Source organism: Monopterus albus, unplaced genomic scaffold (genome assembly GCF_001952655.1).
Source record: "Monopterus albus unplaced genomic scaffold, M_albus_1.0 scaffold50.1, whole genome shotgun sequence".
In the NCBI taxonomy this organism is placed as follows: domain Eukaryota; kingdom Metazoa; phylum Chordata; class Actinopteri; order Synbranchiformes; family Synbranchidae; genus Monopterus; species Monopterus albus.
The window spans coordinates 4087147-4113128 of NW_018127930.1; the positions used below are offsets into that span (position 1 = coordinate 4087147).

General features: G+C 40.6%; 1 protein-coding gene across 3 annotated transcripts in view; it reads left to right on the forward strand.

The window, feature by feature from the left end:
• The window catches only part of lpar1 (lysophosphatidic acid receptor 1), a 28235-nt gene extending 3029 nt beyond the window's left edge, over positions 1 to 25206 (forward strand). The window contains exons 1-3 of one of the 3 annotated variants that reach the window (XM_020601223.1): positions 4336 to 4547; positions 10998 to 11753; positions 23312 to 25206. In XM_020601223.1, the coding sequence (XP_020456879.1) occupies positions 4535 to 4547; positions 10998 to 11753; positions 23312 to 23619 (1077 nt within the window). In that variant the 5' untranslated portion in view covers positions 4336 to 4534 and the 3' untranslated portion in view covers positions 23620 to 25206. Of the gene's footprint in view, positions 1 to 4335; positions 4548 to 7490; positions 7527 to 10997; positions 11754 to 23311 lie in introns of those variants that run through there. The other 2 variants (XM_020601225.1, XM_020601224.1) reach the window with 2 other exon arrangements.
• Positions 25207 to 25982: the final 776 nt, after the last annotated feature.

Below are 25982 nucleotides of genomic sequence, written 5' to 3' on the forward strand. Positions count from 1 at the left end.
TCCTGCTCCCAACATCCAGATTGTTTCCACATTCATGCAGGTAACATAGTCACATTTTCTTTCAGGAAAATGATTCAAGTAAGAGTTCTACCTGTCCAAACAGCAATAAGAATATTAAAGATACAACAAAAAGAGTTGTACTATCATTAATATTATCTGTTTATCTATTAAATGCTCTTTACATTAATCCATAGGCTTTTACATGCTTGTTTGTGGAACTTCCCAGTAAGACCACTGCCCTCTGTGGAATTTTTTTAAGAAAGATGTGAATGATCCTTTTCAGTTCCCATACCAGCTTGTGTGTGTGTGTGTGTGTGTGTGTGTGTGTGTGTGTGTGTGTGTGTGTGTGTGTGTGTACTTCTTCTTCAACTACTGATAAAATTTCTCAAGTTCTCATTCTGATGCATGAAAAGCATCATGCACCACAGTTTTTTCATGCAGCTCTGCTAATAAATGGTGATAATGGACTGGACTACAGCCCGTTGGGTTTCACACTAAACACACTGAAACCAACATACTTCTGCTTCTGCCTTTTAACTATGCATACCCCTTCCTTTAAAAAAACGAACAAACAATTCTAACCCCAAAGATGTCAAGTGCACAAACAACCGAGTATACTGTACACAAGCGTTGCATATCCTACATTTCCATTCATACTAAGTGAGAGCAGGTCTCTACTAATGAACCATGCTTTAGTTCTGCACTTAGAAGCATCTTGCTGGTGTTAGGTAATACATATGGGTCACCAGGTTACACTAAGTCACCTGCAGTCAAACATAGTAAAATACTGAAAATTTGTAAGGCTTACAAAGTTTACAAATGTCCCATGAATGCTTTATGTCTTTTGTTTATAAAAGCAAAGGTGATGTAAAGAATCAATCCACTTACAAATGGACTTCTTTTAACTTGCGGTGCTCCTATACCCCATGGAGTCAACATGATCACTGAGACCACAACAGAGCAGACATGGATGCACAGTAAAATAAATTCAAAAGTTGCATAAATAGTTATTGTCTATAGTGCAGAGACAGTGGTCTGAGTGATTTTAATCTGTGACCCTGGCAGAAATGCTCCACACATCTGTTCTGAATTTTTGTTTGTTTCTCGCTTAAGGTCTCTACAAGTTCCTCTCTTTTAGAACTTTAAGTATGTTTTGATGCTAATACTTTTGCACTTTTACTTAAAATGCCTATTTCCAGCCATTTAATGGTTAATCTTGGGGACCTCTAGATTAGCTTTGCACCAATCATAACGCCAAATAGTCTGTAATTATTTCAGAACGATAAAACATGAGAGCCCCTTCCTGAAAACGAGAGGATAGTTCGTAAATGCACACAACTCCTGTTGCCAGTGTTGTGTCAAGATGTGTTTCCCCTAACATGAACCCTAACATTATCCTAACCAGAACAACTGAGGGGAGCACTACATGAAACCGAGTTTTGAACAGGGGAACACATCTAGACGAGGGAACACTTTTCAACTGGTCAGGAAGCAGGACAACAGATAAACATAAAACATTGACAATTAAGCTATGCTTTCAGCAGTGACAATACCTCAAATCCTACCTGACATGTGAATAAATACAAGGGATGGAGAATCAATAATTTTTATTCCTAGCTGGCTCCATGGTGATCACACACCAGCAGCAATGATCATACCGACAGCAACTACGCACACACCTATTACACCGACAATCCCACATGTTGTGCATCATCTTGGGTGGCTTTATAGTACCACTACGCCTATGTATTTGCTGACGCGTGCAGCGAGATCTCGCATCGTGACACCATATCGACGGTTTGAACCGGTAACGGGAGTCACTCAGGCCAACCATTTCTGCATCGGACATCATCAGTCACGTGTCTTTTCGGCAACGATACAAACCTCGAGGCAGTGGTTCGCGGAAGATCCCTCTCCGAGTTCGAATCATGTATCGAGGCCTCGGTGTCAGATGGCCACCACTAGTAACAAGACCTGTACTATTTGTTTTTTCCCCTCTGTCAGCACCTCACCTGCCATTTGCTTTGCATCATGTTGCAGTATCTTCATCTGACTTCCCGCTCCTGTTTTTGATTGCCTGTTACTGGACTAAGTGCCATGTGTGTTTTGCTTCTTTTCTGGCCTCATGTTTTCTGCTAGGTACTGTAAATTATTTGCTCAAGTTGAGACTTTGTACTTATTTGGCCGCAAGATTTTCTGTTTTCTGTCTGCTCTTCTGTTTATGTACAGTTTCAGCATTTATGATGGTGCTTGGTGTATTTTGAGTTCTATGATTGAAGAGGACTGTATTCATGCACACCTTGAGTGTATTCACTTTCCTTACATGATTACCAGGTGTCCTGCTTTGTAGTCTTCTTGGTGTTTGTTCTGTGAGAACACAAGGGAGGTCATCTTTTGGGTTGTGTATATTTCGTTTGTTTTGTTTGGGGTTTTTTTGCCCTGTTTTCAAATGACCCTATCAATGGGCAGACTTGAACCCCAGGGATTGTTGGGAGGACGGTTCATAGGCGTTAGGTAAGAATGAGCACGACAGGATCTGTCAGGAAGAGAAGGAGAAACTGCCATAAAAACCATGCATATCTACAAAAAGTCAATGTAAATGTAAATCCAAGTTCTATAACAATGTGTGAATGAAATGCTTTCTAAAACAACATTGCCTTTGTTCCCTATTTTCTTCCTTTTGTACTGTTATCAAAAATGCTACACTATATTCCTGTCAAAGTGTTTGCTTGCTTTTTCCCTTCACTCTTAAGCATGTGAAATATGCTCAGTTGGACTGAGGTCAGGTGACTTGACTGGCCAGTTAAGAACATTCCACTGGCTGGCCATAAAAACTCTGTAGCTGTCTTCTTTATGTGGCTAAAAATATTGTTCTGCTGCATTGTTCTAAAATTGGGAATCGGGGGCCCATGAAAATAAAGGTCAAAGAGTGTGCTGACTCTGCTAGTAACAAGTTTATGTACAAAGATGCATATGCAACAGTTTTTTTTCTGCAATTTTACAATTTCTTTGTGTTGACAGTAATAACCACTCGGATATCCAGTGCATATTGTATGCAAACCCTAGAGAATATGGCCACTTGGATTTGCTTTGTGCAGCATTAATGATTTTGGCAAATGACAGTCCAGAGAATTCAGTGAGTGATGACTCTGAATAACGCTGAAAGACTGTGCTGATGCAGTCCCATATTGCATCTGAGTCATGGTGATGTAATCTGTGGAATCTATCTCCAATAGTGTGGTTTCATTATAGGATGACTGCACACACCCAACAATAACCTTTAGTGAAACATATGGTAGTGGCTGTTTATCGAGTCATTGTTAAATATATAGAGAAGTTTGGTTGTCAATGCAAAACTGTAAATATATTAAAGTGACTGCGTAGAACATCGAGTTCCCCCAGTCCATCTTATCTTGCATCATACAGTGTTTGGGGAGGATTGTATTTCTAAAAATCCCTAAACAACATCCACATGTGAATCATTTTACATGTTATGATTTTCAGCTCCTTGGGTTCAGGTTTTTCCCTTAGTTGCATCACTGCAAGTACAGTATGTGTTGATGTGTGCGAATGTTCATGTGTGAAACTGTTTGTAGAAAGTAATTGGTTTCAACAGCGGAAACACAAAAACAGGAGACAAGCATACATGGTTTCACTGGTCGTGCTTATCTGCATTTGAGGAACTGGAGCACAAAATATTATGTAAAATAAGTGCCACTGTTAGTGGCTATTCTATTCAAATCTGGCAAAGTAATTTCATTAAAAGAATTGAATTATCTGATTTAAATGTAGATTATTCAATCATTGATAAAAAAAAACACAAAAAACTACAATCCTAAAGGTTTATTTCCAGTTTGGTCCTTCAGATGTAACAATCGGCAAGATAAGAGCAAAACAGCACTTAGTGGTGACATAACCTGGCCAAGCCTATAAACTACTACACAACCACCTTTTCAAGGCCGCTTTTAATATGTACTCTGATGTTCTATTCTTTTTTTTGTTCATCACATTTATTAACTGAACATGTCAGTTTGAACGTGCTTAAGTGGTTGCAGGGGTATCATCCAGTGATCAGTCATGAATCAGCCTGTCAAGATTGCAGTCACACATGACTCAACACCAACCCTCAATCCAACCCTTGTCCTGAACAGCAACTGTTTGAGAGTTTGTGTGGGTGTGAGTGTGTGAGTGTGTGTGTGTGTATGTGTGTGTGTGTACAGTCGACCACGATGCTAAACTGAATGTGAGAGAATGAAAGCCTATGTGTGCTTGAGTGTTGGTGTGTATTCTGTGTTGTAGAAGTTCTGTTTCTTTGCTTTCTGGGGTAAGAGTATGGAAACAATGGGCACATTGTGCGGAGAGTTGGCAGAGAGGATACAGGGAAGGTGGGGGAGGCGGGGGAGTGCAGTGGAGATGGGAGGAGACGACAGCAGAGGAAAGCTGAGGAAAAAAGAGATGACAGAAGATGAGTATAAGGGAGAAAAGATAGACATTAAAAGGAAGTGACCACTGAAGAGATGGGAGAAGAGAGGAAATGAGGAACAGAGGTGAGTTGAGAGAAGGTACTATATGGGGCCACGGAGAAGTGCATTATGTGGAATAAAGTTAGGTAGAGATGAGTTACAAAGCAGGAGAAAGATATTAAGAGGGCAAAAGAGTGAGAGAGAGTGTTGGAAAGAATTAAGGGGAGAGGGAAAGGGGATATAGAACAGAAAAGGGTGTGGTGGAGAGGAGTAGCTACAGAAAGATAAAGATAGTGGAGAACATGAGGGGAGAGATCAGAAAGAAAGGTGGAGGGGGTGGTGGAGCAAAAGGAGGAAGGCACCGCTGTGGAGAGATGGTAGAAGAGCTTTGGATGCAAAGCAGCTGCAAGATGGAGAAGAAAAGTATGAGAAGGAGGGCAGTTTAAGGCTAATTATGTGAGAAAAGGAGGACAGATGAAAGAAAAATGTAAAGTCTTGCCTGAGGTAATGGTCCTGACACCTGCAAACAAGTGGCAAAGCTTGGTCCTAGTCATATATGTATTACAACATTGCAATCTCACAGAACCTGGACATTTCAGTCACGCAGTTCATAAAAGTTATGGGATGAATGCTAAAAGTATGTAGTCAATGAATGGAAGCGGTCTTTGTAGTGGCGTTGCATGCTCCTACACCTGTCTGTCCATCTCTTTCGTCGAGAGCATCAAATCTTCAGGTCAAGGTCAAAATTTCCCATGCTGTGAGCAAGGTATCACAGAAACGGTCCACAGTTCCATACAATTCTGTATTTAAATTTTTGTTGCTTCTTTAACTACACGAGTTGTCATGACTTGACAATTTTGGGCACGTCAGCTCCCCTAAAGTCTAAATGTTTGTACACAACTTGTCGCATAATCCATTCATAAGATTTCCAAGAAATTTCCATAAACCTTTTGATTGCAATTATCTCTGTAATATTTTATTGCATTTTTAAGCAGCATTTGGCAAGTGGGGCCTGGGTTTTTTGGACTTGTTTGAGTCTTAGCAGCTTTCAATGACTGACAGGCTGGAGAACTATCTCATTCTCTACGAATGTGTCATTTAACGGCTATTTAGTGTTGTATTTTAATTTTACATGTTTGCTGTATATATATACACATAAGAGTGAGAGAGAGCTTGGTAAATGGTGTGTATTATTAGCTGTATGGTGCTGAATATGTATGCAAAATCTTTAGGTGTGGCCTCTGTGGTCATGGTTGAGTTATGACTTCACTTGGGTGGATCTCAGGGTGGTCTTATCATACACACACAAAACACACTTTCTTCTCTCTCTCCACACAGCCAGACTTTATCTCACGGTACTAAAAAGCATGACGAGAGTGTGTCGACACTCACTAAAACACAGTGAGCATTTTGTTCTCTATTTTTAACACTTGGGGTTCAACACATTGTGCACACACACTCCCAAACTTTCCTCTCACTCACACACACACACTAAAATGCTTCAGCAACTTAGTCATTGATGCTTTTTTCTTTTATAGTGCGTATATACACACCCAGGTGCTGGAACATAGAAAGCTAAAATCCCCTTTTTTCTGTGTCCTCTTTCTTTCACAATCTTTCACTTTTCAAGACCCACCCACCAGCTGTTGCAAGCACACACACACAGTGACAGGATCTCCTGCAGAAGGCTCCAAGGGTCTGAAGAAAGTGTTGGGAATGTGTACTGAGAGGCCACTGACACTTCCTCTACTTTCTGGTACTGATGACTTGCCTCAGGCATCTAATGCCTTGGCGACTGCTCCCTCCAGACATTTAATGGCAATAAACTACAAATGACAAGCAGAATAAATGGTCTTTGATCTGCTGTGGTGCTTCTCAAAGAGGCTCACTCACTGTGGATTTATCCTGCATTAGTTTTACTGCTGTCACGCATCTGCTCCTTGCACTGCTTCTAATGGATAAGACACGGCTTTCTTAGTAACGATTAAAAAAACCTCACAATTACTGTACATGCAGGTTTAATAACATCCTATCTGAAGTTATTAAAAATGACCACAGACACCAAAAGAAAGAAAAAAGAAAACATCACAACCAGGAAAAGGTTGCTGTCTGTTCATCATCACAAATTTAACAGTTTGTTTCTGGAACACTGGCCAGTGTTATCTTCAGACCTTTCAGGAGACAAAATAAGTATTAACTTATAATGGATGTATAATCTTTATTTGGCCAAGTATGTTACACACAAGGAATTTGTTTCCGGTACAGAACCATCCATCTGCGGCGCCAGCTCAACTGATGGCTCTAACCATCGGGGGCAACTTGGAGGTTTAGTGTCTTGGACATTTCGACATGTGGACTGCAGGGACTGAGATTCGAACCTCCAACCCTTTTTTGGGAGACGACTGCTCTACCCACTGAACCACAGTCATCCCCCATGTATTATCTAATAATTAAAGTTGTTTTCCTAAAAGTGCATTAATTAAGATTTTCTCATAAACAGCATCCACAGTCATAAAAACCATGGCTAAAACTCTAGTTTTGTCATTTCTCAGCTAATAACAGTCAGAGTGATCAAAGTTGGACTGTATATAATGAAATTCATCTGTGGTCATTATGACACTGTCAGGGCCGCTCGGCGGCCGCTGCCTCTCCTCCGTCTTTCTCTCCTCTGCTCTCTTTATCATGTGGGCTCTGCACCTCAGCTGTGTTGCATTCCAGTAATTAGCAACTGGTTTGTCAATGCACACAGCTGGGGTGCATCCCAATGATTGCCTTCCCCACCTTATATAAACCTCTGGCAGACGCTCCGTGCTTGCCGGAACATTAGCTATGTACTGCGCAACCTGGAGTGGGGTAGAATGCTACGCTGACAGACACTGTGCGTTTTGGCTTGACTCTACCACACTACATACGCGCTACGCTATTCACACTACATTACATATTTTTGATTTGTCTCCGGAGCATTGCTATGTTATGGACAATACTTACCCTGTTTCCTGCCGTTGGTTTGTGTGTTCACCTGTTCGTCCTGGTCTCCTTAGTTATCCCTGCCCTTCCCTGGTTGTAAGTATTATGGACCCTGTTATGTTGTCACTTTGTTTGTATTTATTCCATTAAACCTCCTTTTTTGTACTAGCACCTGGATCAGCTATCTTGAGTCCAACCTCAGTTCTCCCTCACCCTCCTGGTGAGGGGGACTAACCATAACAGACACAAGCTGCATAAAATTTAAGTACTTAGTTCACATGGATTTTCGAATCATTCTATCCCAAAATAAATGTTGTCTGTTAGAGGTAAGGTTGTTAGGTCTCAAATCTGACATTGACATCTGAATCATAAAACAGCTCCTCAGGAGTTCTGTAGGAGTGTCCCTTTGAGTTGGGCTGAGGTAACAAATGACCTTTTTATTCTGAAGTCAGTTACTCAGAGCCAAGAGATCAGCATGTGAGCATAAGTGAATGTGAGGTACATGTCATTCATTGAAAATAATGCAGTTTCAGGTTTTGGAACCATAAACTTGGAAGTCACTGGTGCTGATGGAAAGTTTTACTTCTAAGAGCATTCCCTTGCATTATCTTCCCTGGGAATAACAAGTGGTGTTCTCTCCACCATTGTGAGGTGGAGGGGAGTGAGTCTGTTAATTATCTCTGAGGAATTCCTCTATAATCCTCTCTCCTCTGCATGCATATTTGTTACACTCATCTTCCACAGTTGTTCGTGGACTCCTTCTTCCATTCTGCTTCAGTGGATCTGTTCCTGCCCCTTGTGCGTGGTCTTCGTCTTCTTCCACCAGCGCTCCTGTCTGGTGCCGGGCTTCCACCTGTCTCTGAAATCCCCTGTGGCCCTGTCTACACAGTGGGCCTCCATCCAGCATGGTGGGCTGTCCTTTGTCCTCCTGTATTGGGCCCTCTTCTTTCAGTCATCTTTGGGTACTGGGCTACCCGCCTGAGTTTCTTTCCTTTCCTGGCACTGAGCTGCCACTTCTCCTTTCCTCCACTGGCACTGTCTGTGGCCTTCTCATCCTGTACCTGCACCAGGCTGCAGTCTGCTTTCTCCTCTGTCGGCTCCTGCTGACATCTCCCTTGTTTCCCTGACTAAAGCTGCCACCTTGCCTCCAGTGGCTCCTCCTCCATCAGCAGTGGGCACTTTTAGTGCCGCCTCCCTGTGGCCCTCTTTTCCTCCTCTGCCTTCTACTCTGGGGGTGTGGCCCATGACTTTTTTTTTTAAATTCTTTTCTTCTTTAGGCAGGTTCTTTCCTTGACTTCATAGTGTTCTCCTGCCTGAGCCATTCCTCCTCCGTGCGTGCCTCCTCCACAGTCTCCCTCACTGGGTTTCTTGGGGGCTTTAAGACGGTGACATGATTTGCAGATTCACGGCCAACAGTTCTTCAGTCTCTTATTCAGAATCAGAACAACAACTACAGCAGGGTATATCAGACCACCTCATATGCTCACAGGAGTACATCCTCTCAACCCTTGGGATGTGCATAAAGTCCAAATCTGCTCTCTTCTTGGGAAGGTCTTCTGGGGGATCTGCCACAGCCGAGTGCCACATGGATACACCGGAAGCATTCCCCCAAACCACTGTAACAGTCACCAATCAGCATCAGTTCCACGTAAGCATAGTCCTGACTAGTTAAATGCATTAATTAAATGTAAATATACAGTCAAACATAATGGAAAAAAGTGGCCCTATTATAATGACTGCCAGATTGTGTTTACTTTTTTGCCACATCTCTGCAAAACTCAGCTTGCAGAAATGAAGCAGATACATCCGGCCTGTCTGGGGCAGGACAGCAGTACTCATAAGTGGACAGCTAATAGAATGCATGATAGCTATTTCAGTGAATCAAATAACATTTTGCAGCCACTTCAAGCAAACAGATGGACAGTCCATCAACTTGTTAGAGGAAACTGGGGATATTAGAGTCCAGAAAACTGCTTATTTAATTAATGACAACTTCCTGTATACTGTTATTGACAAACTGACATAATACACACCCATTTGGAAAAGGAATGATGTAGTACACTGTCAATATTCTGAGCCACGTTGCTGTATAGTTGATAGTCAGGTTTAGGAATAAGATTAGAGACTGACTGAAATAATAATTTATAGCACGGGATTCTATAGAACAAAAGCATGGTCAGGAAAATATTATGGGTTAAGGCTAACAGCTAATTTGTCCTGTATAGCACATCCATCAAAGCAGGATTTTGCCAATGACATTGTTCTCCTTTGCAGCTGATGTACAAGAGATAAAAAGTATTCAGCTTTGATACAGTACCTTTCAACACTACCTCATTTCCTATGAGTATACCTTTTACTGTGTGTATTTTTGAGAGGGGAAAGCTGTGATCATTTGCCCAACACTGCAGATTAGCCCAAGAGAAAAATAAACACCTTCATGCTTACAGTTCAGCTTTGGCAGAGTGGGGATTTTTGCTGTGACACTGCAGAGCTAAAATAAGCTTTAAAGGATTGGAACAGTCAGGTCAGGTAAAACAAAAAAAGATTTCCACAAAGACACTGGCCTTTGACCCAAAGCATCTAATATGTGTTCTTTTGTTCCTTGTCCCCTCTTGTTTCCTCAGTTGCTTCCACACTCTCTCTGTCTCTCTACCTTGTTTGTGGCTCACTTACACACCCACACAACTTCACACACATATATGCTGCTAGCCCAAAGGTCCTGTTTTTGGTCTGGGGTGTGTGAGTGAGACAAAGGCATTTTCTTGAATAAGACATAGGTATTCTTACCTCCTTTTATAAATCTTTTTGTTTGTTTTACACAGTAATACAATCAGATGGAAATTTCCATGTACTGTCTATCAAACTCTTTGACTGAACCAACTTGTCATTCTAGAAAGAACTACTTTTTTCCATTGCTCATTTGAATCTGGATTTTTATGATCTTGTAAATGTCACAGATTTAGCTTATATAGTCTGCCAAGCAAGGTGATGTAATCTACTGATGAAATCTAGATTTACCGTGGTATGTTTCATCTGTGGTTATTGTTTTGAGATAATGAGCAATGTTACTTTTGCCTCGCAGCAAGAAGGTTCCAAGTTCAAGCCCGGGCCAACCCATGGCCTTTCTGTGCAGAGTTTCCATGTTCTCCCTGTGCCGGTGTGGGTTCTCTCCGGGTACTCCTGCTTCTTCCCACAGTCCAAAGACATGCAGCTTAGGTTGACTGGTGACTCTAAATTGCCCGTAGGAGTTTGTCTATATATCAGCCCTTTGATAGACTGGTAACCTGTCCAGGCTGTACTCTGCCTCTCTCCCAGTGTCAGCTGGGATTGGCTCCAGACCCCTGCGACCCTATTCAGGATTAAGTGGTATAGATATGGATAGATGGATGAAGGAGTTTTACAAATCAGTATACAGTATGTGAATATTAAACCTTTTTTTGAAATCAAATCTCCAGGACCCCTACATTTACCAACAAATTACAGGGGGAACACTGCTCTGGTGACATGTCACCAACCTTCACACCAATCTCTCAAATGTTTTAACATTATATATTTTCTCCTTTTCAGAAAGCACCACTACCACCATGGATGAGGATCAGTGCTACTACAATGAGACCATTGCCTTCTTCTACAACCGCAGTGGCAAATACCTTGCTACTGAATGGAACACTGTTAGCAGGCTGGTGATGGGCCTGGGCATCACTGTGTGCATCTTCATCATGCTTGCTAACCTTCTGGTGATGATCGCCATCTATGTCAACAGGAGATTCCACTTCCCCATTTACTACCTGATGGCCAACCTGGCAGCTGCTGACTTTTTTGCTGGACTGGCTTACTTCTACTTGATGTTCAACACCGGCCCAAACACGAGGCGCCTGACTGTCTCGACATGGCTGCTGCGCCAAGGCCTGATTGACACCAGCCTGACAGCATCTGTTGCCAATCTACTTGCTATTGCCATTGAGCGCCACATCACCGTGTTCCGTATGCAGCTTCACACTCGTATGAGCAACCGACGTGTGGTAGTGGTGATTGTCATAATATGGACCATGTCAATAGTCATGGGGGCCATTCCCAGTGTGGGCTGGAACTGTATTTGTAGTATTAAGACTTGTTCCAACATGGCGCCACTTTACAGCAACTCCTACCTGGTCTTTTGGGCAGTCTTTAACCTGGTGACTTTTGTTGTCATGGTTACACTCTATGCTCACATCTTTATGTATGTGCGGCAGAGGACCATGAGGATGTCGAGGCACAGCTCTGGACCACGTCGCAACCGAGATACCATGATGTCTCTGTTGAAAACCGTGGCAATTGTGTTGGGTAAGAAAGACATACAGTCTGTCTGTCTAGTTGTTTATTGCTATTTATTTATACTGCAAATCATCATACACACATACCAGATAGAAAATACATTAGAATGGTTGAGATGTTATGAGACAATCAAGTTCTTGAGTTGTTTTTGTGCCTTAAACTACATGCATTAAATTCTGTGAATAGCAAACATTCACTATCTCAAGAAGGATATCTCCTGGTAAGCTCTAAATGCATACAGTAACTGAATAAAGGTTTTGCGTGGGTTTTATCAAGGCTATGGATGGTTTTGCATGAAAAATGCAGAAATAAATGCCCATTTAGGCAGCTTACAATATTACTGCTTGTTTAAGACTGGTGAATCAATGAATGATTGAATTTCTGTGCCTGTGAGGTTTCTATCCCACTGTGCATGCATCCTTGCTTGTAAACATGAAAGTCATCTATCTCTGTAGCAGTGAGTGTGATATTGAAGTCATCGGCAGCATCAGAACAATGAATCTGGGTCCCTGAGTCCAAGCACTGTCTGCCTAGCACAACTGCAAGCCTCATACACATCACCACTTATTGTATGTCGAAAGGCTCTTCAGTGCAACATGAAAATGTTCTTTAGTGTTTATCCATCAAGGCGACATTGCATTTCAATTATGTCCTAATTCACTGGCAACCAGACAGGCACATGTGCACATAGAAGGTACCATTTTTTTAGGGGTGGAATAGGATAGATAGGAAGATTTCTTTGACAGATGTCGTATGTTACCTTTATAAAGTGTGGGAGATCATGAAATGTAAAGCTCCAAACCAAATTCAGACCCTCAGTGAGACCCTCATTTACTGACATTTAGTATGGTTCAGAGTCCTGCTCCATTTTCACTGTAAGCAAAATAATATTCTTTGTTGAAGAAAATGAAAATGGAAATTGAACAGTACTGCAATTTGTCAGTCTTGACAGAGACCCAGTTTGGTGGAAAATTACTGAGATCACTAAGAGCACTGAGGAAAAGGTTAGAGGAAGATGAAAAATGAGCCTGCAAGTTATCTTCATAACAGCTCTATAGAAGCCCATGCACAGTTATTGACTGTAAATAAAAACTGGACAAACCCACCGTGACATCACCCATTGGTTTTCTGAAGAGCAGTTTTGAAGCTGAAGTCAGGTCATCACTACACTGGCACTTCATGCCATCTGCTAGGTCTAATCCAAAAATGGGCAAAGAGGCAGAGTGTGAGTGGAGCTCGCTAGACAGGTAACGGCCAGCCACCTATGGTGGGACCCTCATGCCTGTCACTCACCCTTAATTAATGCATAACTTTTACTCTCAATATAATTTAAATGGGCAAGCTATAAAACATTTCACCCCCCATACAGTTGTCATAGAAGGGGAAATTAGCTATAGAGATCAAAACTGTTTTTGTACCAGGCTGCAAACATGTTTATTTCTCCTGTAAAGTTTGGCATTTTAACATGGGAGTCTATGGGGACTGACTCCCTCTGGAGTCAGCCAGAAGTGGCCATTCAGGCGACTTGTTTTAAATGGACTACCTGAAGCCTAGTAGACTGACTTAGCTGTGTGCAATGTTCCTGAAAACAGGATGTATTGGCTGTAGACAAAACATACCAGAGGATTCCATGTGATCCATCTCCTATATGCTTTGTTATCTCATCCTGTTGCCTTTACTCCACACTTAGTTCAAAGCAGGAGACAGCAGAATGTGCTCTGCAGCCAACATTATGTATGGAAGTCAAGAGCATATATTCATTTTCTGCTGCATAGAGTTGCTTTGTTTGTTTCTACTTGTTGTAGTTCAGCACTTTTACAGAAAAGAAACAAGCCACTATGAGTCTCATCTGCAGACTTTTCCATGATTCTTAAAGACTTTAAGGTGCTGAGAGGTAGGTTAACATTGAAGAAAGAGTTTACATTTAGAAAGGGTAGAGCCACATGACCTGCATTATTGTAACAATATGACCATGTAAAAGTTTGAAAGTCCAATTCTGTCATGCCCTTGTGCAGTCAGTGATCCATTTACCTCTACAAAGAAAAGTCATCCAATAACAAGACTGTCCTCTTGTAAAAAATGACTGTATGTAATTTGTGCCAGCAGGTTATTATGATAAGCAGTTACATATTATAGTTTGGCAGCTTCTAATGAGCACAGTAATTATGACACAAACAAAGGACGAAGTTAGCTGACATAGTATGTAGAGCAACAAAGTCTGCATTAGGATGAGGGAGGTTGGAATGAGTGGCTGGTATGCAAAACAGAAGACTTTTCCCCTGGTCTTCTCGTTTTCACCCAACCAAGTAATGTTTGTTCCTAAACCTAACCAAGTAGTTCCTGTGCCTTAAAGTAATGAAACCATGAGGGTTTCTTAATTGTAACAGTATAATTACGACATTGTCCATGAGGATGTAGTTATGGTATGCTTGCGGTCATAGCTGTGTATTTATGGGTGTTTCAATGATGTTGAAATACTGTAAAGCTTGCCGGTTAGACGTACAGTATGTTGCCATTAATGTTGGCAAAGTTCTTGCAATTCTACCTGCTAGTGTAGGAGCGCTATTTCAGGACATGCTTCTATGGGTCATAGGAGAGGAAAGAGACAAACAGCCATATGGGACATACATGCACATATGTAGGTTAAAGAACTTGTTTCCCATAACACTTGCTTCTATTTGGGGAAAAAAAAATCATAAATATGTGCAGACATGTTCCAGATGCTGATAAGTGACTGCTACACCCTTTAAGAGTTTCTCAGTATCAGGTTCTGTCAGTAAAGGCTTAGCTTGGAGTCAGTGACGTGATGGTCTAAATTTATTTTTTTTAAAATCACAAAAGCATTATCAGAGGTTTGAATTGACTACTGTAGTTAAAGAAAAGTTCAACTATTTTATTTTCAAAATAAAAGAACAAAGTGTGGTTAACTGATAAGTCAGGCAATACATTTTTTGTATTACAATCAGAGGTTATAACAATAAATTTATGAACAAAATCAGTCAAACTGCTTTAGCAGATTTTCTGCCACTGGTAAGAATAGTTTTACTATGATTGTGACAGCTACACAAATATCATTGTAAATCTGAATAATAATTGTTTTGGAATACCTGAAACAAAATTTGCATTTGTTTCTTTTCAGAAAGTTGTTTAAAAAAAGAGTAAGGTAAAAGAGTAATGAGAGTGTGATGTGCTTTGGTTCAGTCTGGTATCCACTATGAAGGATGTTTTAAACACCTTTTTTTTACTTTTGCACTGATAGAAGGAAGGTACTTGTCTGTCTCAGCTGGATATAAAGTACAGTCAATTTTTTTTCACATTTTTCAGTCACATTTCTCCCATTTCAGTTAGAAAAGTCCCTGTTTACTTGTTCTTGTGTTACTCTGACCAGTGCATGACAAAAGAGGTACTAAAGCATTCAGTCTCAAGTGAGGTTAAAGTTGCCAGAGAACTGTGGGTTTTATGTTTGACTTCCTATGGTAAGGTTGAAATGAGTTCAGTCTTTGGTGCTTGACCACAGAATAAACCTCATAGTGTTTCCCTGTCCAGATTCTCCCATATGCTGACTAGATTATAAAGCAGCAACTGTTACTGTACCCTGCTGCCTGTTGTCTTCTCTACTTGTCCCTTTTGGGGTGTTGTTAAACCAACTATTGGCTTGGAGAGGCAGTATGAGATAGGAAAATGGTGTGAGATAGAAAAAGAAGGAAAAACTGTTTAAACACATTTGCAAACATACATAAACGGAGGCACCTACTGTATCCATATAGTCTCTGTCACATTCAGATGAACCCTCAGGCTTAACCATAGGGATGGGGATTCACACATGTAGAGTTAGCATTCAAACACACACTTGCAAACAGATATAATAAAATGGTTTCTGATGCCTTTAAAGGTGCATTAAGATTTTATAACCTGCATGAAAAATCAAGTGATAACAGAATGAGATATATCACACCCTTTATGACAATATACACTCTCTAAATCTAGTCAACTGATACTGATCTGATGGAAAAAGCTGACATGTCAGCTCATAGATAATCTTGCTATCTTGCAGCCACTTGTGCTTTTCTTCTGGAAAAAAAATTGAATGACACCAACAGAAATTCTCTTCATCACTCTTCAGGCTGTGTGTGTGTGCCTATATGTGTCAGGTGTTAGCTCATGTGGAGGTTCTCTATGAATGAATTGATTATGTTAAAGCACATGCTGCTGTATGTGGTTGCATCGTCAGACAGTGTGGAGTGCCAAGACATGCCATAGCTCCAACACATGCACACAGATGCCATAATGCTGACTTACACTTGTTTTCACAGCACATAGTATAACCAATTAATTTGAAACCCAAGGACTCAAAGTGAGGAGAGAGAGTATTCACATACATACCTTTAGACACACACACACATTTCTGTCACTCTACTGCATGTGTATCTTCTGTCTAACTGGGAGCTGAACCAGTCAGAGCTTATTATAAGCCAAAGCCTTCAATCCGCTGCCAGTGTGCTAACATAACTGATATGCATTGTACAGTGTCACCTGTTTTCTGTGTGTGTTTAAGTAAAGGAGTTTCTGTGCACGGTCACAAGCATAACGTGATTCGTGTGGGTCAGGCGATCTGTGCACACTCATCTAACAATCTGTAAATACATTTTAAAAAACTGTGCACAGAAAGTTGTTTTTGTGCATTTGTAAATCTTGATTTTATTTGTGGATGGACGAACAGGCATTTCATGAGACAACGCACAAATTGATTTTTACACATTTTGTAATCTTGACTGTAATTGTAAATTTGTGACTATATACAAGAAATTTACCCCCATACGTTTGCTCTTTTAAGTTGATTTGGGGCACTTTTGCTTATTTATTATTATATACAAAGTGTGCTGTGTAGAGGCAGACAGAGTGGTAGACCTGTGACAAGGTCAGAGGTTGGACTGGACATGATCTGCCAACATCGAGCTTTTTTTGTGTTAGTGGCAGAATTCAGAGGTTCCTTCAGGGAGAAATTCCTTTGACTATATAGTTTCTTTCACATTATTTGGTACTACAATTTAAGTAGTGGTCACAGGAGTGAAAATCTGCATAGAGCCTGACAGATCAATTGATGTAGTCAGTACTCTTGTCAAATTTTAGCTTGTCAGATATTTCAGTATTGTGATATATGTCAACAAACGTAACACACATTTGCAGTACAGAAATGTCTAAAGACCAAAAATTGATTTAAAGTTATAATTGTCAAGATTTTAATACCGTGCCTCATGCTACGGTGATAACAACAAGTGTAGAGTGCTTCATGAACAGCTGTTTTGTCAGAAGCATAACAGCAGAGCCACTAGTAGTGGACAGTGCAGTCCAACAAACTTATGTTGTTTTACTAAAAATGCCAGTCAAAAATAAATATGACTGCCATCTCTCACACAGCATGTGTTTTCCATGGGCACAGTTGGAGGTGTGCAGCCTGTCATTTGCAGCTCTTCATCCGCCAGCTCACTGTGGCTGCTCCTTCTTGTTTCATTACTGCCAGCAAAACCTAGAACAACCTGTGGAAGAAAAAAATGTACAATAATGACGGTTGTCTTCACAGTTTTGATGAACACTCACACAGAAAACACCTTGTGTTTCACTCATAGAAGAGAGATAAGTAACACTGGATAATATATCTATCATAGTGCCACTGTGCATTGTTTTTATTGTCGAATTTTGTCTTTTTATTCCAGCACAGTGAGGGGGAAATGAAAAGTAAGGTTTAAAAACTAGAAATCTCAGCACAGAAGAGAGTCACTACTGCTGACAACACTGTTTTTGAGCAGAAAAGAAAAAAGAAAAGGGCATTATTGCCATTTCAAAGAACTCACTGTACTTCCAGTCAACAGCATGTCTCTCTAACCATTAGATCACTGTGTCACCACCACCAGACCCCATCACTCTGTAAACCCCAAGTGTCTTTATCAATAACTGTAAACACTTAGTTGCTGAATGTGAACTTCTAGCTAATCTTAAATGTGTATATGCGTGTGTGTGTGTGTGTGTGTGTGTGTGTACTCATGTGGGAAAGTGGGAAGAGTAAGAAACATTTCCTCAGACAACCGGAAAGCTGCTGGGCCATTTCAGAAATTACCATAATGGTTTCTGGCCATTTATAATGGACCACATATGATGGTTAGGTTAGGAAAATGAATGAATAATGAAAGGATAAAGAGATACAGGTGAAGAGTGAAAGTGGGAGACATGAAAGGAAGACAGGTTACAGAAAGGAGGGCATAATTAGGGCAAGAGGAAGAAAAGAAATGAGTGAGGGAGGGAGAGACAGAAAGGCAGAGAGACTGCAAATGACACAAAGAAAAGTGAAAGAAAATTGAAATGGACATATAGTAAAGCTAAACAGAGGGGGGAGAGAAACAGGAAAAAAACAAAAACAAAAAGTGTGGTAATTTAATATTGATGTTTTTCCATTTTTAAGGGCCTGAGAGGATTGTACATTAGTGGAAACCTAATCCAGCATGAGGACTAAAAATGCAAGATAGCAAAAAGAGTTAAGTTACCACATAAGTAATACAACAGCACGGTGAGACTCACAGCGGCGTGAGACACAGCTTCATAATGTTTCATTCACACCATAATGTCGGCAGAATGGGGAAAAACAGGAAAAACACCCCTGACCTATTCTGACTTGGGAGTATTCACACATTATTCCAATTATGCTAACCTAAAGTTGCATTACTGTTATGTGTTTGTAGCAATTTGTTGTCAAGTGAAACCAGCTACTGCACCTTCCGGTCTAATTAATTATATTAGTGCCAGTAAAAGTACAAGTGTATACTAAACAGTTACCGAGGATAACTTCCTCTATTCTAAAAAATACACATCCCTTGTTTCAAGAGTTCTGTCCTCTCCCGTCGAGAAGGGGGTACTTAGGACCAAGATGCAGAACGAAGCAGGGTAAAAAAAAGTTTAGTTCCTGCTGCTATTACTGACTTTAATAAGCTGTGGCACTTTGTTTGTTGTGTTTCAGTTTTTATGGTTAATATACAATATGTTGTATGTTTTTTTTTGTTGTTGAAGAATGTCACTCTGCTGCAAAATGAATCTACCTTTGGGTACCAATGAAAGTAACCTGAACCTCAACCTGGTGGTAGCGAACCGTTTCTGACATAATTGTAGCTCTTTTCAAAAAGTAGGATATAGTGCCAGTGTTAGAAATTCCTAGTAGTTCTAGTCCTGAATTACATGTTGAAGACTGATGCCGTTTATGTTGCTCGGTTTCTTGTAATTATGGTTTAAATGATTTTATGCTAATGTGACAAAGGATCAGAGATTTATGGGAAGTATTGCAATTATACTTTTTTATTTGATCTACATAAATATTAATAGATTTTTCTCCCTCATGTGGTCTTGTTTTCACTCATAAGGAAAAGTGGAAGTAGCATGTTGCTATTCTAGACCTGCAAAACCTCTTAGGGAGTAGCCTGTGGTGGATGGTGGGGAGTACCAGTCAAGGGATGTGGACATGGGAGAAAACATTTAATTTCCTTCTTCTATCACCAGTTCACAATTGTGTCTTTAACCTTGATTAATGTTTCCCTAATAGTAAGCAATTTTTATCATAGTTTGAATGACACATTATCAGTCATGTGGCAACAATTTGTTTTTGGCAAGTCCTTGATCAAAAAAAAAAAGTAAAACCACCATCACGATCCTTTAAACCATTTAACCTCATATTTATCTAATTCTGCATCATACTACTCATAACTGAGGGCAATAGAAAAAGCTAGTGTCACTAGAAAAGAATAAACAATATGTGAGTAACCTTGAAAAGCAATGTCAATATCAGAATCAGCTTTATTGGCCAGGTGTGTTGAAATTTGACTTTGGTACAGTGGCTTTCAATGGGTATGTACAATGTTCTTTGATAAGGCAATGAGTAAACAAATAAACAAGACTGAGTGAACAAAAAAAGAAATAAAAAGAGTGTAAACAAGAAAAAGGGATGTGCATTAGGAGAATAAAAATATATATCTATACTGTATACACACACACACACACACACACAGAGTTAGATTACGAAAGAGATCCACATATCCTAATCTGAAGAAGAGGTGCAGAGACAGATTAAGACCTTGAAATCTTTGCTCATAATAATGATTCTAATGTTGAACATAAGGTTATGCATGCTGGGATTCAGTGGACTGTTAAGATCCATTCGCACCAGTCAGTGCGAACGAGGAAAGAGGCGGACCCAGGTAGCCGACTTTGGTGCAAACAACGATTTATTATATATATAATGATCAAAGGAGTGACAATACACAGAGGGAAATAGTACGTAGTCCTGTAGATGAGTAGTAGCCGGGTGTTTGACCAACCGCAGGAGGCGAGGAGATGGAGGTAGAGACAGCGAGATGGAGGCAATAGTGGAATAGATAGGCGACTGTGCATTGACCTGCCTTGGAGGAGAGAGTGGAGCCACGGTCCGGAGGAACAGTCCGTCGGGGAAACACAAAACAGTAGCTTGGCTAGGGGATAAGGACATACAAAAAACAATGAAAACGCAGGAGCAAAGTTGGCCTAGTGACTAAAAAGAACTGGCAAGTGACTGAGGAGTAAAACCGAGTAATATAGTGAGCAACCTAATCAAGTGCAGCTGGTGATAAGGGAGTGAGGAACAGGTGAACGTGATTAGTGTAAATGGGCAAGAGACAGTAGGAAAGGTGAGGGAGGCCAGAGCGGCCGAGCAAACCTGACATGGACACCTTCCAACACCTTCCAAATGTTTTCACAAGGTCCTTCAGTGCTCCACCATCTGTCTTTGTGCTGTGTATAATTATGTATCTGTATTACTTACATTTAGGGGACCGAAACCTGTCAAAACACTCACATTGTGGGGACTTGACAAGAGGGCGGTCCCCACAAGGAAATCACTGAATTTTAGGGTGGCAACATGGGTTAAGGTTAGGGTGAGGTTAGATTAAGTGTTAGGTGTTAGGGTTAGGTGTTAGGAAAGTAGTGGTTATGGATAAAGTTAGGATAAGTCTACAGGAAATGAATGCAAGTCAGTGTAAAGTCCCCAAAAGGAATAAAAGCACAGCGTGTGTGTGTGTGTGTGTGTGTTTGTGTACCATTGTGTGTTTGTCCATGACTTCCCTCAATTTTGCAAAAATGTGAATGGGAGTTTGTCGGACTGTGGAGTTCATTGCCGTAGACTGGTCTCCGTTCTTTTTTTTCCCCACTTATTTATGGAAGCTCATTTTCACCAGGAAAAGGTAAAAATGAAATGAAAATACTGGGATAGAAAGTCAATATTTGACTTTCAACTTCAAACTTCCCAGGACTGAACAGTTCTGTTTTGACCGTTCTTGAAACCTTCTGGATTAATGCCCCATGTCTCCAAAAGGTCTCAATGAAGATTTTAATGTAAAACTACTCTTGTCAACCTGTCCTCAAAGTCCTTCAGTATTTTTTTTTTAATCACTGGATTGTGACAGTTGTAGTTGTTGACCTATTGCATTGTGGAGCTTCATGGTGATCAAAAATATCTAGAAAGTGGTAATTTTCCAAGCCTGTTTTAGAAATGTGTTTATTCCTTCATGGACTTTTCATCTCTCAAGTCACTTTATGTATGCACTCCATGTTGCATTTTTTAAGTACTGAAAAGGCAAAATGACCAGACAAAATAAATAAATAAATAAAACAAAATAAATAAATAAAATGCAGCTTTTCTGTCCATAAACAAAACCTCTGGTTTCTTCTCAGTGAGTCTCTTGTGGCAATGCTGCTCCATGTGGTCATGGTAAACCAGGCACATTTTTGGAAATGTAAAGAAGCAATTTTCAGATAAAGGATGTAACACAAGAACCATATATCCTGTATTCAGAGAGGAACTGAAAGCCACTGAGGGTGAAACCTCTGAGGTCGTAGTTTCATTGAAAGATTTATTTTTCATCTTCATTGGGAGGGAAAATTAGGACAAACATCCAGTAACCCTCCAGCAGCAGGTCCTGCTATTTTATGAATGAAAAAATATAGAAACCTGTGGGAAGGTTTTTGTTTTAGGTTGTTATTTTGACATAGTTTATGCCTTACTCGGCCAAGAATGTAAGCTAGGATTAGGATCAATTTTGTGACTATACTGTTTACATCAGCACTCACACAATATGATGCAGTGTTGGTGAAGGCAGGAAACATGATGACTTAAAACAATTACATTAATAGTTTTAGGATAAGTTGTCTCTTGTGTTAAGTGCTGTCATAGTAAAATGTTTCCCTGGGAGGCAAATAATTCAGATAGTTTCTCTGCTGGGCTGTGAAACATTTGAGAAATGTATCTGACACTGGAAAGTCTGCTGCATAGCTGGGAAATGAGGTCACGCCTTAGATGCAGCTGCCGCCTGCAAAACAGTAACAGATAACAGGCCTGCCTGTCAATATGATCTCCCCTCCTTTCTTATCTCTGCTTACCTAGAGTTTACTCTTCCACGGTTGTCTTATTGTTATGACAAATTGCATCTGATGACTAAATTCACTTGAGCCTGACATTCATGAGTAATGAGGCAGTGGCGCTAACACACTTCATCACATCAGAGGAATGATGATCTATTGCAATCACTCACATGAGGTTAAGAAGAGGTTGTAGATATGATAATGGATTAGTACAGATATGGCTGCAAAAATGAGGCAGTGGCATACCCGTTTTTGTTGATAATGATAATGGAGGATGCTGAGGCTGTTAACCTTGATCTCCTAAGATGTTAGGAATCCCATCCTATCTCCAACCAACAGACAACCTTGATTGTTCACTTAACATACTTTGCACTCACAATATGTCAGAAAGGTTTACATGTGGTTATAGAGTGATGTAGAAATCTGTTTTTGTTGTGCAGATGGACAGTTTTGTGGCTGTTAAGTGTTAATGTGGTTGTATAATGACTGTTGTTTGTTTCAAAACAGACCAGGAACAACCAGCACTGGCTTTAAGCTGGTGTGGCTTCACTTTATGTTATGCCTTCCTGTCAGTTTCAGGGTATAAGTCTTACACCCATTCTTTTATTATTTAGAATTTTTACCTTGTCTTGGTTCCCATAGGAAGGGCAAAGACAAATGTCTGCCTGATTTAAACACAGGGTGTCAAAATATTTAATTAAAAATGCATTCATAAATATGTTAATCAGCTAGATAACAATGTATGCATTTTACGGTGACAGTGAAAAGCCATGTTTGGTCCTTTTTTCAAATCTTCATTAGTCAACTTTATGTCCATGTGTGAATCAAACATCTGACACTAAACCAAGTCACCACTTTTCAAATACTGTATTATGACTCATCAACTTTTAAAGTCCAAGAATACAAGAAGTGTGGAAGTGTTGTGGTGCCAGGAATTAGAATACATACAAACACAAGCCTGGTCACTCATTAGTAATCAGAACTATATGTGCAAAGACAGGCAAATCAAAAATCATCACAAAGGTAAATAAAAAAGCCCAAACCAGTGTTGTGTGCTACTTCAATATATGTTTTTGATATTCCTAAAAGACAGCACCAGTTTAAACTCTGTTTTTTTTCCTCTGCTGTCTTCTCAGGTGCATTCATTGTCTGTTGGACCCCCGGGCTTGTCATCCTCCTCCTCGATGTTTTCTGCTCCAGCTGCAATGTCCTCACATACGAAAAGTTCTTCTTACTTCTCGCCGAGTTCAACTCGGCAATGAACCCAATCATCTACTCCTACCGTGACAAGGAGATGAGCGCCACCTTCAGGCAGATCCTGTGCTGTCAGCGGCAGGAGAGCGTCAACGGGACAGCGGCAGAGGTATCTGATCGATCGGCGTCATCCATCAACCACACAGTGCTGCATCACCACCACCACCACAATGAACACTCTGTAGTTTAGAGGAAGCCTGGATATAATGAAGATTAATCCACCTGCTTGAAGGGGTCAATCTCTCCTGAGTGACTGACAAAGGGTAAACAGGAACGGGAAGGTTCAAGAGGGACTGTGAACATGAAATGAAGTAAAGACAGTAATGTGATAAATTTGAGAATGAAGATTCAATAGATGGACTGCAGGTGATGATGAGCTGGATGAGGCCACAATAAAGATGATGGCAACTATGAAGAAAGATGAAAAGACTACCTCTGTAAACACAGAAGGGGTCTGATCTTCAAGCACTCTGATAGGCTGTTAGTATTTTTATTTAGTTGTTAAATTTTGTATTTGTGCTAAGTGTGTTGTTACAAGCAACAAACGAACTATTTAAAGTAATCTGTGAACTCAAGCTAATGCCAGTATTACCCATTCCCTTTCTCCAGTCTTCTATAACTTTGTGTTCTCACATTTCAGACTTTCATCCTTATAGATCAACCATCACGAAAGAAAATGTTATGCCTGTCATCAATATAGATGTTACATACTGTACATACAACATGACACTACCTTGGAGTTATTCCTTAGCATCAATTTAAGGACTAATTCATATTAGTTGCAACATTATGGGTTTCAACCAAGATTAGAACAGTTTATGAAAAATCCTGCACTGTTCTGCCCATTATGGATTCAAAACAGCACTATCCATTTTAGCAATGACAAGTGACCTTAAACAATAAATACTCTGGGGACTTGCTTGAGTGATTTTATCCCAACAGTTCCTTCCTTTCATCCAATTTAAATATATGAAGGATCTAAGATCTGCAGGGAATCCTGCATTGTTTTTTCCCTCATAGGAATTAAAGACAACTTGTTCCAAGGATCTTACCAAAAAAGGGAAGAGGATGTGTGCAGTTTCAGAGCAAACTCTGTGCCACAGAGACAAAGTGAAGGTCATATCTGGTGAGCGTTAGCAGACTTCAGATCATGAAATGTGCTGAGCTGTCTGCCTCTTGCAGTTTTATCAAGTGTGTGTGTCACCATGAGGCTGACTAAGAAAAGGTGGGTGTGGGGTGGTGGGCAAATGTAAAACAGGAATTGGTATTTAAAATGTTAGCATGCTAAAATAAGATTTAATACTAAACACCAAATACAGCTGATTCTGGTGGGAATGTCAAACATTTGACAAGCATTTAGTTATAAGACAAGTGTTGGGCAAACCAAAAAATCTCATGGTGCTAGGTCAGGGATTTTCAACTGGTTGTGACCCAGGGACCACCATTCTGACTAAGAAGTAACCCAAAGACCACAGTTGTGGGGTTGCTGCACCAGATAGACACTGTTTTAATTCTCAAAGTCATTTCAGCTTTTATAAATGTTATATATTTGCATAAATTTGATTATTCACCAACCACAGGTAATACATGGAAAGGACTAGAGAAAAATCTACAGTGAAACCAGTGGGGGCAGCTGTGGCTTAGGAAGTAGAGCAGGTTGTTTCCTAACCGGAGTTTTAGTTGTTCGATTTCTGGCTCGTCCAGTCAATGTGTTGAAGTGTCCTTGAGCAAGACACTGAACCCCCAGTTGCTCCCGGTGATGACACCAATGTGTGAGTGTTTGGGAGTGCGAATGGGTGACTGGCCAAATAGTGTGAAAGCACTTTGAGTGTGCTGTAAAGCATAGAAGGGAGCTATACAAAATATAAGATCATTTACATTACTGAATGCATAATTGGAGACCACCTGCAATGCCTTTTCAGACTACAAGAAGACCACTGGTTGAAAACCCCTTATTTTGAAATAGACATTTGTCTGACTTTAAAAGCTACAGACGTATAACTCAGTGTGGCTTTAAGAAGAGGGTATAGAGCTGGTCCAGTGTTCCACGGCCAGGACGAAAACCGCATTGTTTCTCCTGAATCCGAGGTTCGACTATCGGTCGAATTCTCCTCTCCAGTACCCTGGCAAGGCACCGGGGGTGGATGAGATTCGCCCTGAGTGCCTTAAGTCTCTGGATGTTGTTGGGCTGTCTTGGTTGACACGCCTCTGCAACGTCGCATGGCGGTCAGGGACAGTGCCTCTGGACTGGCAGACCGGGGTGGTGGTCCCTTTTTTTAAGAAGGGGGACCGGAGGATGTGTTCCAACTATAGGGGGATCACACTCCTCAGCCTCCCCAGGAAAGTCTACTTTCAGGGTACTGTAGAGGAGAATTTGACCGATAGTCGAACCTTGGATTCAAAAGGAACAATGCGGTTTTCGTCCTGGCTGTGGAATACTGGACCAGATCTATACCCTCTTCAGAGTGGCGGAGGGTTCATGGGAGTTTGCCCAACCAGTCCACATGTGTTTTGTGGATCTGGAGAAGGCATTTGACCGTGTCCCTCGCAGCG